The 18762-nt window shown below is 44.3% G+C and overlaps 1 protein-coding gene across 1 annotated transcript in view; it reads left to right on the forward strand.

The window, feature by feature from the left end:
* The window catches only part of LOC124795540 (discoidin domain-containing receptor 2-like), a 590808-nt gene that overhangs the window by 528865 nt on the left and 43181 nt on the right, over positions 1-18762 (forward strand). The window contains exon 12 of the mRNA XM_047259613.1: positions 16172-16284. Coding sequence (XP_047115569.1) covers positions 16172-16284 — 113 coding nt within the window. The remainder of the gene's footprint in view (positions 1-16171; positions 16285-18762) is intronic.

Raw genomic sequence — 18762 nt, forward strand, 5'->3', positions numbered from 1 at the left:
GTACGGAGTAGCGCAAACATGTGCTGCATTCATAGCCGCGAGGCACCGTGTCACACCACCAATATATTATTATATAGGTAGATTATGTAACTAATGAGGAAGTACTGAATAGAACTTAGGAGAACTTTGTGGTACAACCTGACTAAAAGATGGGATCAGTTGGTAGCACTCATTCTGAGGCATCAAGGGATGACCAATTTAGTGCTGGAGGGAAGCGTGGGGAGGGGGGGGGGGGGGTTAAAATGGTAGAGGGAGACCGAGACGTGAATACAGTGAGGAGATTCAGCTTGCAATAGTTACTCGGAGATGAAGAGGCTGGCACATGATAGAGTAGCATGGAGAGCTGCATTAGATCAGTCTTCGGACTGACTACAAAACTTCTATTGGCATGTAGAATCCCTGTAAGACTTTAAGCCATAACTACAATTTCGTTCAGGAGCAGATCAACGGTGTCTGACGATGTTTGACTGTGTCGTGTCTTAGCGACGCTCCTTTGCTGTTTGTTGTCAGAACTACCATCACTTGTACTTTGTGACCCACTAAGACGTGCGACCGTAACAGGTCCCGCAGTGTTTCCTTCTTCCTCTCTGTCTTCTGGCTGTCTGTGTGTGTGTGTGTGTGTGTGTGTGTGTGTGTGTGTGTGTGTGTACACGCTAGCAGGCCCGCCGTGGCCTTCATTACCCAAATAGAGAGCTGGAAGGCGGGCGAACGCCGTTGTTTGGTGGCATAGCTTGGCGTGGCGTGGCTCTCGGCTCCCGGCGGCTCGTCCCTCGATATTAAAAGCTGTAAAGTTGCGGCCACGGCGGACGCCGAGCGGCCAGGAATTGCGCTCCATAATACATGTCGCAGCACCTGCGCCAGCCCGCGGCCCGGCCCGCCCCCTCCTGGTTAACAGCGGCGGTAAAACTTTACTGCCGCCACACGTCGCCGTGCGCGCTCACATCTCTTTCCATTTAGAGGTACGCGCAAACGGCGAGACGGCAGTGCGCGCCGCCGGCGAACACCGCCCAGCTGTCCGGTCTACGCTGCTCGGCCGTCGGGGCTCGCGCGTGCAAAAATGCGTTTCTCGTACCGGAAATAATGTTATCACCATAACGTTCTGAAATAGCGCCGTGTTCGGCATGGAAATTTTACGCGAAACGCTATCGTCTACGATCAAAGAAATATTCAACCTGTTGTAACGCGCATCAAACACATCTTTGTTTGAATGGTATTCTCCAGCTATTTCGGTTTGAACAGGTACTCTGAATACAAACAGATACTATTACAGTACGTCCAGCTGGCGTCTTTTCGTCGTAACAACGACGCGCTGCAGTATAATAAAAAACGAGGTGGCAGCACATGCTTAGCTTTATACGGCTATTTTATTTGCGAATCAGTAGCTCGTAAAACATTCATGCTGCTGGCTTTATTCGCACAAGTCGCGTTCTTCACATCGACAGCCTACGAGAGATATTACGCAAACTGTTTTCCTTAGGCATAACCGTGATAGTCATGACTATCAACTCAGAAATCGGGAAAAAACCTGCTTCGTGCTCTTCTCTGTTGGACATTTCAGCGATGCGCTTTGGAGAATTGTTTCTCTGTCATCACGAACTTTGAATCCTAGTACTCTACTCTGCCTCTACCACAGCAGAAGCACATTTATGATATGGGATAGTCCCGGTGGACTTGGAGCACTTAATTCCTTCAGCACAAGCTTCATGTGTTTTTCAATATTTCTTTTAACTTGTGGTAGTATGTTCGTGAAGAGTGTTCTATGAACTTCAGTATAATATGTTACCGAAGCATTGCCACCTAAAATATGGCAGTGTGGTTCTAGGCACTACAGTCTGGAACCACGCGATCGCTACGGTCGCAGGTTCGAATCCTGCCTCGGGCATGGATGTGTGTGACGTCCTTACGTTAGTTAGGTTTAAGTAGTTCTAAGTTCTAGGGGACTGATGACCTCAGAAGTTAAGTCCCATAGTGCTCAGAGCCATTCGAACCACCTAAAATACTAGATACATGATAAAATGAAATTTTACATGTACTGAGTGCTGGGAAAGATGGACTACATAAAAATGGCTATACACGAAGCAAAGAGTCAAATAAAATTTCGTATTTTGTTTAGAATATTTTGTAATGAACACAGAATTATACTAGTAAATGTTTCACCTCAAAACAGTTTTATCAGTTTATTGTAAATCTTGAATGAACACTGGCTTTTCTAATTGCTTGTTGGTTTTGTTCAAACACTGACCTGTCTGTCTTTCACCACAGTAATTACACTTATTACGAAATGTTAACCATCGTGAACAGACAAAAATCGCAATTTCTATTAATTTCGTAATAGTTTTCATCACAGCTAACATATTAATTCTCGACTCATTCATCAAAGTATTTTCGTAATCCTCTAGTGTCTGCACATGATTAGCTATTTTCAGTATTTTTCTTATTGAGCTCCACCTGTCTCTCTCTCTCTCTTCACTAATATTTCCGTCTGGTGAGCTTTCTGTCCTTTCTTCCGTTTTCTTTCTTTTTTTATCCGTCTCTCTCTTTACACTTTCAATATTTTCAGCAGAGTTCAGTCGTTTGGATACAGTTGCTAACTTCCTCTTAAAATTCATGGTTTTATTAGTAGGAAGAAAAGGTGATATTCCTGGTAAAGGTTTTGTCTGTGTTGACTTATGAGCAGTCACATTTGAAGTGGTAATCTTGAAAGTTGTACGTTTAATAGGAGTGGAGGCCGAAGTTGTGTCAGAGAAGAAATTTGACTTGCGTAAATAACTCTGTCCTTTTGGTGTGCTCGGCACCAGTAGTGGTTCTGATGAGCTTTGAAAGGGTTGGTTGGCCAGTGTCAGGACTCTGCCATTTTGTTTGCTGGCACAGACGTATCTTGCGACAAATAAGTATAGTCTGAGACTGCAGCCATCTCCAGTGGAATTATTGCATATTCTTTGAAACTAAATTTAATTGTGCTCCATATGTCTCACATTAAAACAAGTGGGCAGTTTCATCCAAATAACTCTGATCCATCTGTCTCCGGCTGTCTAGGGAGATGCACCATCCCGACTTGTGTCTATAGGCATCGAACTCGGTTGCCATTTTAGGTTAGTTTCGTGCCTACACACGTTTCAAGATCGCAGTAAAAAAACTACACTCCTGGAAATTGAAATAAGAACACCGTGAATTCATTGTCCCAGGAAGGGGAAACTTTATTGACACATTCCTGGGGTCAGATACATCACATGATCACAATGACAGAATCACAGGCACATAGACACAGGCAACAGAGCATGCACAGAGTCCTGTGGAACGGCATGCCATGCCATTTCCACCTGGCGCCTCAGTTGGACCAGCGTTCGTGCTGGACGTGCAGACCGCGTGAGACGACGCTTCATCCAGTCCCAAACATGCTCAATGGGGGACAGATCCGGAGATCTTTCTGGCCAGGGTAGTTGACTTACACCTTCTAGAGCACGTTAGGTGGCACGGGATACATGCGGACGTGCATTGTCCTGTTGGAACAGCAAGTTCCCTTGCCGGTCTAGGAATGGTAGAACGATGGGTTCGATGACGGTTTGGATGTACCGTGCACTATTCAGTGTCCCCTCGACGATCACCAGTGGTGTACGGCCAGTGTAGGAGATCGCTCCCCACACCATGATGCCGGGTGTTGGCCCTGTGTGCCTCGGTCGTATGCAGTCCTGACTGTGGCGCTCACCTGCACGGCGCCAAACACGCATACGACCATCTTTGGCACCAAGGCAGAAGCGACTCTCATCGCTGAAGACGACACGTCTCCATTCGTCCCTCCATTCACGCCTGTCGCGACACCACTGGAGGCGGGCTGCACGATGTTGGGGCGTGAGCGGAAGACGGCCTAACGGTGTGCGGGACCGTAGCCCAGCTTCATGGAGACGGTTGCGAATGGTTCTCGCCGATACCCCAGGAGCAACAGTGTCCCTAATTTGCTGGGAAGTGGCGGTGCGGTCCCCTACGGCACTGCGTAGGATCCTACGGTCTTGGCGTGCATCCGTGCGTCGCTGCGGTCCGGTCCCAGGTCGACGGGCACGTGCACCTTCCGCCGACCACTGGCGACAACATTGATGTACTGTGGAGACCTCACGCCCCACGTGTTGAGCAATTCGGCGGTACGTCCACCCGGCCTCCCGCATGCTCACTATACGCCCTCGCTCAAAGTCCGTCAACTGCACATACGGTTCACGTCCACGCTGTCGCGGCATGCTACCAGTGTTAAAGACTGCGATGGAGCTCCGTATGCCACGGCAAACTGGCTGACACTGACGGCGGCGGTGCACAAATGCTGCGCAGCTAGCGCCATTCGACGGCCAACACCGCGGTTCCTGGTGTGTCCGCTGTGCCGTGCGTGTGATCATTGCTTGTACAGCCCTCTCGCAGTGTCCGGAGCAAGTATGGTGGGTGTGACACACCGGTGTCAATGTGTTCTTTTTTCCATTTCCAGGAGTGTACATCAATATTGCGCAAACTAAGCCTTAATACTAAAATTGTGTAACTAGACTACAAAATTTTCCAGTTCACCAGAAGAGAGAAAGTGATTTTTATCGAGAACTAACACGGAAATGATAGCAACACTTCTGCACCACGTTTGTACACAAAAGAGCTTCGTTGCAAGTAGCGGCAGCTGCTCTCCAGCGCCGCATCTGTGAGATATGCTACTGGTCTGTCTCGCCCTCTGGTCCAGCTTTCCCAGATTTACCCCAATGGCAATAAATAAATCGATCTGAATGATGAGGGAATATAATTCCCAGAGATGTACCAAGAAACACCGAAGTAAAATGGACTGACGTTAATTATCTTGAATATTTCCGTTAAAAACTGCTACCGCTTTGTTATAACAGAAATGAAGTAATAGTTTTGTAATTAAGTATCACATTGTCGAATAATAAATATCGTTACGTCCACCACTGGGAACGTCTGAATCTCTAGAAGGACTGTGTTTCCCTCCAGGTACAGTGAAGGTCATTACTTGCCTTGCTCTGTCTCCCTTTCCTCCCCCTCCCCCTCCTCCTCCTCCTGGTCCAATCCCTCCTTCTCCCCTTCATCTTGTTTGATTTTTCCTTCTTTTCATCACTCACCTTACACGTATCTTTTTGTCCTCTTCCACCTGGCTGTTCTGTCGCGTTTACAATTAGATGACATGTATAGATAATGACAAAATTATAATTCTTCTGCAACCTTTAACGACGACAGGGTGGTGTAGGGAAACCAGAAGTTGTTAAGCAGTATGTAGAGAAGCCAGAAGTTGTCAAGCAGTATGTAGTCACTATATGACATATTTCCATCAGCGCATCCGTGAGATTTGAAAATAGAAGTGTCTGCAACCCGTCACATTTATTAAGACTTCCAATACGCGTTTCGTTTGGATATTTATGCCGCCATTATCAGGTGTACTTACTACAATTAAAATGCCATACATGGTTTGTATATACTTCGTTTAGTGGGCAGCAAACGATTTTTGTCCTCTGCTGCGAGACGTAGCGACAGGTGCCACAAAACATCGTCTACAGAAGGATTGTATGCGTTTCCAGTTATAAGAAGTCCACCTCAGAAACAATAAATATTATAAAAGTAAGTGTACAGTGTGCGTGCAGGCAGCTACAACTCAGAAAGAGTCTCGGCACGATCAACGGCGTTGTATGGTGTGGTAGCTCTCTATCCGCCATCCATGAAGAAGGTTCCCCTTTTCGCCTGAAGAGTGGGCTTATGTAGATATTAGGGCTGGGAAGTTTCACCCTCTAGAAATTTCTAGAACATCCCAGAACGTTCGAGAGTATTCGTGAACAATCCAGAACATCTGGGAGTATTTGAGAGCATTCCAGAACATTCTGTAGTGTTCCAAAATGATCCGGAATTTTCTGGAATGTTCTAGAATAGCCTGGAACATTCGGGAAGATTCCAGAATGTTTGGGAACATCCCAGTTCATTGTGAAACTTTCTAGAACACTCTCGAATGTTATGGAATGTTCTGAAACATTGTGGACCATTCGAAGCCTTTTTGATATGTTCCGGAATTCACCACTGGTGGGGCTATCCATTGGTAGGGATACATCTGTCGTGGATTCGAATGTCAGTTTCTTATCAGTGAAGAAGGGAGGAGCCGAAAAACTAGTGCAGTGAGTGATTAACAACAAACAGTGAAATGTGAGTAATCAGAGTGATACATGACTGAATATAAATCGACAGTGGAGTTTGAAAAGTGTGTAAAGTGCACTTAGTGTATTTGTTAATAAAAAGCTGATTTAATCTGTGATGCAGACTTGCTTAGCTGTAAAAGAGGAGGAGGTCTTGCCAGTTCTCAAGAAAAACGGTGAGAACAAATAGGACAGCGAAAAAACGAAACAGATGAACAGCATAAAGCACGTTTAAGTTCCCAAAGAACGAGAATGAGCACCGAGAGAAGCAGATAAAACAAAGAACAACGATATGAATCGACTGAATACTCAAGAATTGCGAAACAATCTTATAATAAACGACTAGGATGCTGCGCGGGGTAGCCGTGCGGTCTAGGGCACCTTACACAGTACGCGGGACTCCCCCCGTCGGAGGTTCGAGTCCTCCCTTGCGCATAGATGTGGGTGTTAGCGTAAGTTAGTTTGAGTTAGGTTAAGTAGTGTGTAAGCCTAGGGATCGATGACCTCAGCAGTTTGGTCCCATAGAACTTACCACAAATTTCCAAAATTTTCCAAGACTACGAAATCAAGCAAGCCATGAAAATATCACCCTACGAAAAGCGCGAACGAGGACAAGTAAACAGTACAAGCTAACAAATTACATCCAGAGGAAAGAATGTAACAAACTGAAACACTTCATAATTAGAAAAATCGATACATCTATCAATTTTACAATGCGAAAAAATTCAGTAGAGAAGCGCCAGGCTTGTACTGCATCTACATCTACATCTACATACATATTTCGCAATCTACCATACGGTGCATGGCGGAGGGGTACCTCGTCCCACAACTAGCATCTTCTCTCCCTGTTCTACTCCCAAACAGAACGAGGGAAAAATGACTGCCTATATGCCTCTGTACGAGCCCTAATCTCTCTTATCTTATCCTTGTCGTCTTTCCGCGAAATGTATGTTGGCGGCAGTAAAATTGTACTGCAGTCAGCCTCAAATGCTGGTTCTCTAAATTTCCTCAGTAGCGATTCACGAAAAGAACGCCTCCTTTCCTCTAGAGACTCCCACCCGAGTTCCTGAAGCATTTCCGTAACGCTCGCGTGATGATCAAACCTACCAGTAACAAATCTAGCAGCCCGCCTCTGAATTGCTTCTATGTACTCTCTTAATCCGACCTGATAGGGATCCCAAACAGTCAAGCAGTACTCAAGAATAGGTCGTATCAGTGTTTTATAAGCGGTCTCCTTTACAGATGAACTACATCTTCCCAAAATTCTACCAATGAACCGAAGACGACTATCCGCCTTCCCCACAACTGCCATTACATACTTGTCCCACTTCATATCGCTCTGCATTGTTACGCCCAAATATTTAATCGAGGTGACTGTGTCAAGCGTTACACTACTAATGGAGTATTCAAACATTACAGAATTCATTTTCATATTCATCTGCATTAATTTATATTTATCTATATTTAGAGTTAGCTGCCATTCTTTACACCACTCACAAACCCTGTGCAAGTCATCTTGTATCCTCCTACAGTCATTCAACGACGACACCTTCCCGTACACCACAGCATCATCAGCAAACAGCCGCACATTGCTATCCACCCTATCCAAAAGATCATTTATGTAGACAGAAAACAACAGCGGACCTACCATACTTCCCTGGGGCACTCCAGATGATACCCTCACCTCCGATGAACACTCACCATCGAGGACAACGTACTGGGTTCTATTACTTAAGAAGTCATAGATGGAAAAATTCCGTTACTAACTCCTTGAGCGTGCCGGGAACTCTAGCCAGTGGTGGAATAAATATTCTTATGAAATGTGTAGTGGAAAACAAAATAAATGTAACTGACTGCAGTAATTGGTTTTTCAGACAGATTTTCATAGTGGTCGCAATTAAAATGTAAGCGTCGGTGAACTGTTATGTAAGGAAATTATTGTACACTATTTGATCAAAATCTGCTGTTTGTGGGTCTCGGTTTAGGACGAGTAAACCGTTCGCCTGTCTGATGGCTTGGACTCTGCTGGAGAGACTTTCAGTGGAGGAATGGCAGCCTGTTCTCCCTCAAGAGCCAAAACTGGACAAGATACTGTTATTGGGCGCTAGGGTCTGGAGGGAAGTGGACGTTCTAACCATCCGAAAGGTGTTCCTCTGCCTTCTGGTTAGGACTGTACGCAGACCAGTCCATTCCAGGACTGTCGTTGTCCCCAAACCATTGGCTCGCAGATGCTGCTTTATGAGGTGACAGAGTGCATTCTTACGTTCATACAGGCATCACCTTCGAAGAGTTCCTCTACAGTAGAAGCAAACAAATCTGAAAGGTGTGTTCGTACACGTGCACATTAAGCGTTTTATTGACAACAATAAGGAGATTACACCTTCACCACAAAAACCGCCCCATACGGTAACACTACCTCCTTCCCACTTCACTGCTGGCGCTGCACATAACGACAGTTAAGGTTCTGAAGGCTTTTGGCAACCCTGGACCCATTAATCGGACTGCCACAGGACACATCGCGGTTCTTGATTTCAAACCACTTGTTTCCTGTTATCCACGTTCAGTAGCGTTGCTCTTTACACTGCCTCAAGTGCCGCGTATCACTGAAGGTGTAACCTCCGTGTGACACAGTACTCATTAAAGCCTGTGCTATGGTAAGTGAGCGGGGTTCACCTCATGAGAAAGGATTTTCGTATAGTTATCGACCGCCTGTACCTGAATGGTGGCAAATCAGACTTACACCCACTCTGCAATAACAATGATCCGTCGAGTAAGTTCGAAAGGCAATTACACGTCAGGATGGATCAAAAGCAACCCAGAAAATGCTACCAATTAGATAATAATACGGTCGCCAGCCTAATTAGGCATTAACTGAGTTTCTTCCCTATACAAGTTGGTATATATTCATGCAAAACAACAAGTTGTAACACTGCATAATATAGTCGAATTTTAGAATCAGAAAATCTATTGCACTGATAGTTTCACGTTATGTACTGATATGGATGAATACACAACACTACACTATAATGTATACTACAAAACTTTATACTGTCTGTTAATCTGATTAAAATCGGGTATAGGTTACCCTAGAAATTGCACTTTCCTGCCACACACAAAATGCCTATATTGATAAAGATAAAACACTGATAAATTTTGACTTTTATATTGACTTTAACTTTTGCTGATGAAACCAATTTAGAATTCAGAATTCAAATGAATGAGGGGGACCCTGAAACTGTTATGATCGCTGTATTTAAAAAAATTGATTACTGAGTTTATTATCCGTTCAAGATTTCCGGTATATAAGTTACTACTCTTTTCATCTTATTTACTGCTCATTTAAATGCCTTTAAATCTGCCTCGAAATAATCAACTTCATTACTATATCAATACTAAAGTTATCTTTCGACTTCGTTAGACCTTCGCTATTCATTTACTGGTTCATTAACAAACCTTTTCTTTAAACACCATTCTAACATAGCTAGTTCTGCAAATAATTATTATTAACACAAATTTTAATTTTCATTTCGCAACACTCGGATTGCACAACATTTGGAAAGGACGCTGTCTAGGTTAGTTGTGAGGATAATTAAATGATCGGAAAATTCTGGTAAAATTTAGGTTATTATTGCATCAAACAAACACAGTTCGCTCTCTGATCCACACGAATACAGTACTAAAAGTTTCAACCTGCTGATATCGATGCGGCGGTTGGCGGGCGGCGAGATGGCGAGGCACAGAGCACACAACAACCACAGCTATGGCTCTTGATGTATCGGCACTTTAATTCTTCTTAGCGTCGCAATACTTTTCCATTTAGTGCCTATGGAATTTTGACATGCTGTGTGGGCGTTGGAACGGCATACCCGAGGCTCAGTGAAGCTATGTCTTCCAGGAGAGCCACCTCGCTCCAGAAGGTGTTGCTCAAACCAGTGTCAAACTCCAACTACTACTGTGCGTACACGAGGTCTGCCTGGTGCTGTTCCAGCTGTGGTCGTCCTCCGCATTTGCACTTCACAGTCACAAAACCAACAGTCGCCTTGGGCAGCTTTAGAAGGTTTAATAATTTCTCTGGTGAGGTTGTTACTTAGTGACCGGCAATTACTAGATCACTGAGCTCCACCTCTAATTAACTCGATGTTGACAAGACGATAAACCGTATTCTTCCTTCCTTTATAAATTACTGAGCTCACCTGTACGACCCAGTGCTTCTCTAACTGCAACCCAGCAGTCCCCGACTACTTTAACGATGGGGGTCCGAGTCTCGTGGCGTCTAGTGGTGAACTCCGCATTACACAGCCGTGTCCGCGTATTTTTGATCAGACGGTATACAGGGTGAAAAGTATTTAAACCGACAAACTCTGGGAGGTTGTAGGGGACATCAAAACAAATATTTTTCTCTAATGTCATTTTTTCCTATGAGGATTATTTAAACCGGTGGAGGCCGTATAACTCTCTTCAGTTGTTAAGAGGCCGTGTTATGATCTTCAGTTGCTAGAGGACGTATTGTGCTCTTCAGTTGTAGGCAACTGCTGTCCACCAGTGCAGTAGTGAATTGTCTCCGTTTACTAATGTAGCGATACACCTGGAGTGAGTACACTGATATGGTTGGTGCGTACTACGTAGCGCACCACAACGGACGAGCTGCACAGCTGGTTTATCAACAACAATGTCCTAATCGCCGTATCCCGCATCGTACGACGTTTGCTGCTGTCTACCAACGTCTGCGTGAGACCGGGTCATTTAGCAGATTACCTGGACAGGGACGCCGTCGCACGGTAAGTACGCTGTGATTTGAGGAAGCTGTCTTGCAGCATGTGGAGCGGGATCCTTCAATCAGCACTCGTACAATTGCACGTAGCATGGGGAAGAATCAGACGAATGTAAGAACAGCCCTTCGAGAACAATTGTTACTTCCACTTCACTTACAGCTCGTCCACAACTTGGAACCAGTTGATTGTCCACCCAGAGCACAGTTTTCGCAGTTGTACCTGGAACAGTGTGAAATGCATCCTACATTTCCATCCTCTGTTTTGTTTACCGATGAAGCAACGTTCGGGCGTGATGGAGTCTTCAACATGCACAATTCGCATGTTTGGAGTGAGGATAACACACATTCCACAGTTACTAGCGCTCGTCAAGTGCGGTTCTTCGTTAATGTGTGGGTCGGTGTTGTTGGGGGACTGTTTAATTGGGCCGTATCTGCTACCTAGGCCATTAAATGGCAGGAACTATTACATTTTTCTCGCTAGAGCATTGCCAGAATTGCTGGAAGACGTCCCGCTCCCTACAAGACAACGCATGTGGTTGCAACATGACGGGGCGCCGGCACATTTCAGTCGTCATGTACGTCGATTCCTGGCCCGACTGTTCCCATAAACGTGGATTGGCAGAGGTGGTCTTGTACCATGGCCAGTTCGATCCCCTCTGGACTGTGTGGGGAGGGATGCGCAACCTTGTTTCTGCAACTCCTGTTGCTTCAGAAGAGGATCTGGTTGCCGGAATAGTAGCAGCAGCAGGAACAATTCAGGATACTCCTGCGATTTTTGCCTCCTCATAGGAAAAAATGACATTAGGGAAAAATATTTGCTTTGATGTCCCCTACAATCTCCCAGAGTTCGTCCGTTTAAATACTTTTCACCCTGTATATACCAGTGTATTCCAATTTTCTTGAGTGACTGTAAAATATTTTAGGCCTACGTTCTGAAACTGTCAAGTAATGAGCGAGGTGAAACGATTGAGGCACTGGACTCACATTGGAAAAGAAGGAGGTTCAATTTTTTTGTCCGGACATGCTGATTTACGTTTTCCGTTTTGTCTCGAAATAATCTAAAACAATTACTGGTGTACTTGCTTTACAGAACAACCGACATTATTGCCGAAAACGAGATGATGCAGACTGGTTGTAACAACCAGATATTTGATGTGGGCTCTGTAGCTGGAAGCTTGGGCTTCAGGCACACGCCGTGAATGTCCTGCCCACTCACCTTGTGTGTGCCCTTCACGTAGATGGTGATAACAATCACCTTGACTGCACTGACGATCGCTGTGGTTTTAGTTGTCTGCTGACCTGCTGGCAGTGAATAATTACATACTTTTTAGTGATGCTGTAATATAATTTAATAATTGCCATTTTGCGATATATTCCACACTCTATGAAAATAATGACACACAGCTGAAATTAAATAAAACACACTCTCGCAATACGTACGTCTTTGCCCGTGGACGTTCACACTCAGACTGACGGCCATCCTTCCTGCCAGTAAGTTTAGGAGTCTCTGTCCTCGAAAGCGGGCCAATCAGAGGCCAGAGAGAGGGCATCGCTGCTTTGTAAGGGCGTGCTCTGGACACCCAGCGGGAGGCCAGAAACACATTTCTCAGTCGCGCCTCGTGATAGACAACACACACAGTGCTTGACTGCGACACAATACATGTTGCCCAGATGAGATTATCCTGTATTGTGCAACACTGAAGTTTCGTGTGCTCTATTATTTGCCTGGAATAGCTGTTTCCGAATAAATGAAAATCAAGTCCGAGGCTTATCAGATCTCAGCTTAGAGCCAATGACCTATAGATATTACGAGGTTGCAGACAATCTCGTATGCTGCCCTTGTTCAATCCGAGTTTGTAATCCGTTGACCTCAGCCTTTAAAACACGGCTGCCCCTTGCCTTCTAACTAGAGCGTGGTATCCGCTTCCAAACTAGTGTTTCCTTCACGACATTTTTCTTTCAATGTGACTCTGACTGTGCGGCTGGTCCCGGTGGAGGTACGAGTCCTCCCTCGGGCATGGATGTGTGTGTTTGTCCTCAGGATAATTTAGGTTAAGTAGTGTGTAAGCTTAGGGACTGATGACCTTAGCAGTTAAGTCCCATAAGATTTCACACACATTTGAACAATATGACTCTCTCCTATACACAAAGCTCAATAGAAGGTAGGAAATCATACGTTCCACTACAGTGACTTCTCGTAGTACATCCACTGAGGTCTGTACAATTCCTAATAAAGTCCTTCTGAAATAAAAAATGATTTTCGTTAGTTGCAGAAAACATTACAAAACTCCCCTAAGTGTACATCTTGCAAACAAAGTGAATGTCTTAAGCTAATGATGATGATTATTATCAGCCTTTAATAGTGAATATGTCCTATCAGCACTTGGACGAGTTCTTCCACTCCGCAAGGCATGGTACGGATGAGACCATCAAGTTTATCTTGGGTTATGACGTCCCACTCCTCAGTGGTAGCTAAGATCCCATTCAAGAACAGTTGCAATAATGTTTGGGGACTGACATGGCCAATGCATTCGTTTGATGTGCCATCTTTAAAGATAGTGAGACATTGCTAGAGTATGGTGTGGTCGGCCTTCCATTGTCACGGACTTGAATGCAGTTATCATCGACTTCACGTCTGTAGGGCCTCACAATAGTTTGTAGGACCTCTTGAGGTATCCGTGACCAGTCAAATACTGCCACCCAGAACGTTACATTTTTACCTGCAAACGGATGGACTTCCTCGACGTATCCGCGTTTCTGGTGTCGTCTAGCGTTTCTCCAAATCATAACCCGTCTAGTGTCCGATCGTAAACCAGTCCTGGCCTCGTCAGCAAACATGACATTACTCTATTCTCCAATGGCCCTATGTTGATGTGCCAGGTCCTCCGATTGCGTCGGTTTCGTTGGTTCAGTGCAGAACTTCTCATTGGGTCTTCTGCAGTGAATACCATTCTGATGCACTGTTTTGTCTGAGATAAGAATCGCTGTTGCCCGGTAGAAGTTATTTCTAATATTTGTGGCAGTTGATGTTGGGTGCCTGCGAGCCGACAATTGGAGTAAACGATCCTGCATTGGCGTTTTCACTGCGACGTCTGCCTGTACTTTCTCCACACCTTATGCACACCACTTTGAGTGATATGTAACATATGTGTTGTACGCCTCTTTGTGGCATGTTACTGCAGTGCTGAAAACAAAGTAAACGAATCTGTTCTTGATACTGGACTGCTCGCGGTGTGCTGCTGCGGCAGCGCTAACTTTTCCATGACTGGGGAAACGGCCATAAAGTAAGCCAGCAAGTAAACACCGTCCAGTACATGGGCTCTAACTGGATATGCATGAAGTGCCTCGGTCAGTGAGACCTCTAGCATCGTAGACTACATTTTACGATAGTTGTAACCTCCCCCTCACTTATCGACCTCAATGGCAGTAAAAATTAAACCGCGTGTACCTAATGGAAATTTGGGAAAAGCAATCGTCAACGAAGTTAATCTGTCGATTAAGAGGGTGGAAAGGGTTACATCTAAATGAAAGGAAAAATGCAAATGAAACTGGTCGAAATTAATTTTCAAAAGGGGTAAAGGTAATAAAGAAAGTAAATGTGTGGTCATTACGTAACAATTAAGTGGCGCTAATTAGATATTTGAGATTTGGGGAAAATTACGGTCGCCAGTCCTATGGACAACTACTATAATAACTGAAAAAGGAAGGTTATTGCACATATAATTAGCACAAAAAGCGTGGCAACTGAAGGTTGGCACGTGTTGTGTGAAAACTGAATGTTCGTCAGAAGTAATAAATTTCGCTACACTCTGACTTAATTTAGCAAAAAAATTAATAAAACCGGAAAATTGAAAGTTAATTTAGTGACTGAAATTAATAGTGAACTTCGTTTCTGAAGCACTACGAGATTCAATAAAATAAGGTTAGTCTTCGGCTACCTCGGCAATCATTTCAAAAGCTACTTGAATCTACGCAATTTAGAAATGAGAGATTTAAGTTTGATCTTGAATTAAATGATTCTGAACAATTAATAATAGTAAAATTTAGTACATACCAAGCTGTGCTGCAGTCACAGGTAAGCTAAAATATGGTAACAAAACTCACACTCTTAATTTGTGCTTGTGTAATCTAAATATTGTAGCCAGCTATGAATACTTTAACTGAACTTTGAAATTAAAGCAGTGAGTATTACTTTAATGCTGGCGTTTGAATTTCAACGACACTCGGGTTCATTCCGGAAAAGGAAGAGACCCTGCTTGGTAATGCAATTGGGACAATGAGCAACAAAGGTTCATGCTAATGGAATAGTTTGAAAATGTGAGGTCTGCCATACAGTTCTAAAACTTTACGTGCTTTCAGTCTTCCTTGTTGGTTGATTGAAGCTTTGAAGTCGTCAATAGGTGAGGTGGCGACAGTCACTCATTTCGGCCGTCGCTGTTGCAGAAGCTGGATGCTGGCGCGCCTTCTTCTCGACACGGTCACCAGGCGAAACGGGCTCTTGATGTGTGCCAGCTAATGTGTCTCGTCCGCGACACCGTGCCAGAAACTATCATAGCAAGTCGAGCGCAATTACATGCTGCGAAACCCTGGAAGAGCGGCAACTCGCGGGAGCGTCACGCAACACACCTACTCCACCCACCGAGCTAGGTGGCGCAGTGGCTAGCACACTGGACTCGCATTCGGAAGGACGACGGTTCAATCCCGCGTCCGGCCATCCTGATTTAGGTTTTCCGTGATTTTCCTGAATCACTTCAGGCAAATGCCGGGATGGTTCCTTTGAAAGGGCACGGTGACTTCCTTTCCCGTCCTTTCCTAATACGATGAGACCGATGACCTCGCTGTCTGGTCTCCTTCCCCAAACAATCCAATCCAACACCTGCTCCACCGCCCTACTCCAGCCAGACTCTGCTCTGCCCGCGCTCCACGCGGCAGAGTTAACACTACCAAAGATCCTAAACACTTTGGTTCTCCACACGACCTATCGATGTAATCGTTCGATAGCATACTTTTCCCAAGGTTTACAAAACCAATTATACATCCACATAAATGCATATATATAGTAAAACAATTACAATATATAAAGACACAGGAAAGTCATATCTTCAGGTAACAAAATAAGGAAAAAATTTATAGCACAATAGATGGAATAGGAGGATATGCATTTCGGGCATTACATAGTGTTGCAAACTTTTGCTGAGCGGTGTATGTACACGTGTGTCTTGACGGACTGGTGTGTCCCCAGGTGCTGCTGTGCGAGGCTGAGGGAGCCCCCGAGTACGACAGCGTCACGTCGTCGCACAAGAAGCAGATGGTGCTGGTCAAGTCGCTGTGGAGGGGCTGTGGCGACTCCAAGAGGTAAGCGAAGCGCTGTGTTTCTGCTCACCATTGCAAATCATATACTTGGGGGACTGCTGTCCTTAAATAACAGTAGGGCCTCTTAGCAACTGGTACTTCACTGCGTCATTTCCATATCCGTCGGTGTTTTCTAGCACTGAGTGTACTTGAGGTAGGTTTATCGCAGCTTATTCGTCAAGGATATCTGCTGCAGCTAGTCTTTAAAATATCCAGATGTGAAGCCGCTTCATTGTTCTTAATCATCTCTTTTACTTCTATCTTGTAAGCAGTCATTGAGACAAAAATCATGAGAAGCTGCACATTTTTCATTTAAGGCATTTCCTGAAGAGAAATTAAAGGCACATGATATGTTGTGATACATGATACAGCTGCATTTCATCTCACTCGTCATTCTGTGAAAGAACACTGAAGCAGTTCAGTTCAAACAATCTCGTATGGATCTTGTGCCGGTATTAAGCGGCAAACACCGAGAGTCGCCGGCGAAGTAGCGTATCTGTTTCAGCATCCACTCTACGGTTTCTGGGCTCCTACAGTAACCTAACCAAGTAGCAGCGAAAGCTCCGTGGTTCGACACGAAAGAACTGTGTATGCGGTGGCTGTTAAACTAAGTGCACTGTTGTCACATCAACCATATTAGCGATAGACGTCTGTTCGGTAGTGGACATTTGTTTATGATGCTACAGGGTGAAATGACACTGTAAAATTACTTTGCGACAGCGGCGTGCGTTTACAGGGGCGCCTCGATAGAAAGGATTCTTCTTGTAGACTGTTTATTGCTAAAGGGTTTTTCTTCCTTGGTTTTGTTCCGTCAGTTTCTGCGTCCCAACTGTGCTTTTGCCCTCGGTGGGGGCAGATATCGCCAGCCCTTCGGTACGTCTCTACATGCTGTCGTGACAAAAGAATGTTCACAACATGGTGTTCCAAACAATTTCATCCCCAGTACACAAGAATACAACTCATAAATTAGTAGAGAAACGCTAGGTGATTTCTAACTTAGGCGTCGAAACCTACGCGCCAGTTTTAGTTTGTCGGTTCAAGAGACTCCGTTAATGGACTTTCTGGCGCGAATCACATGGCTCCCCAGGTTCTCCAACTCTAACGTTTCGAATTTTTTTGCGTGAGGATATGTAAAAGCTATGGTGTATTCCAGTCCTTTTGATATTGTCGACGAATTCCCGGAATACATTGTGGATGTTTGTCAATCCCTTCGGAACACGCATGGGATGCTTCTACGTGTGTGGGCGTCCATAACGAGACGTGCTGAAGCCTTCCTTCACACATATGGAGGTCATGTGGGAAACTTGTAATAATGTTTTTGTCCTCAGGGGCTTATCTGTTGTTTCAATACTCATGGTCTGTGTCGGAGGTGTTCATGTATTTAGTCGGAACATGTCGCATCGGGCATACCGTTCGGTTTCAGACAAACAAGTATGGTTATTAGGACTATTTGCTTGTACAGTTTTCCTCTTGTCGCCCCCTTTAGTTTGTCATATATGGTCTATAAGTAGGTTTAATGAAAATTACGAACTATAGAAAATTATTAATTAAAGAAATTATTGATGAAATATGTTGTACACAAGAAATTAAATGTATCGTTGCAGTAAATAAATTACAAATTGTGTAAAACGTTTAAAAATTTAAACAAAATGTATATTTACTATTTATATAAACAACTGTACCTCAGGTTTGGTATGTTGGGTAACAGAGAACAGACATCGTTTGCTCCTCAGTAACAGTTCATAGTGCGTACATTAGTTGTTAGAATTAAAATAAAACGGCTATAATTAAGTTATGAAGTATTTTTTTGCAAAAATTCTTTGTATTATAATTTTTTTTTTTTTTTTTTTTTTTTTTTTTTTTTTTTTTTTTTTTTTTTTTTGCTTTTAGCAGAGGAAACACATTGATTCTGCCATGAAGGCCTATTGTAGCAGTAGTTTGATATACTATAGGTGAAGAATGACAATCTCTTTACACCGCACACTCAACCTTACTTCACCTTAAATTTGCTGAAACTGCGTTTACAAACCGGTACAGTTATTGGCATTGTCATAAATTTCATCACAGCTTCCAGAACGCAATTTTCACTCTGCAGCGGAGTGTACGCTGATATGAAACTGCTGGCAGATTGAAACTGTGTGCCGGACCGAGACTCGAACTCAGGACCTTTGCCTTTCGCGGCCAAGTGCTCTATCGACTGAGCTACCAAAGCACGACTCACGACCCGTCCTCACAGCTTCAATTCTGTCAGTACCTCGTCTCCTACCCTCCAAACTTCACAGAAGCTCTCCTGCGGGATTAAAGCTGTGAGGACAGGGCGTGAGTCGTGCTTGGGTATCTCAGCTGGTAGAGGACTTGCCCGCAAAAGGTAAACGTCCGAGTTCGAGTCTCGGTCCGGCACACAGTTTTAATCTTCCAGGAAGTTTCAACAAAGCTAGTTAAACGTTTTGGATAAGAGTCTCTTAACCTATACTTTCAATT

Source organism: Schistocerca piceifrons, chromosome 4 (genome assembly GCF_021461385.2).
Source record: "Schistocerca piceifrons isolate TAMUIC-IGC-003096 chromosome 4, iqSchPice1.1, whole genome shotgun sequence".
NCBI classification, from domain to species: Eukaryota; Metazoa; Arthropoda; class Insecta; order Orthoptera; family Acrididae; genus Schistocerca; species Schistocerca piceifrons.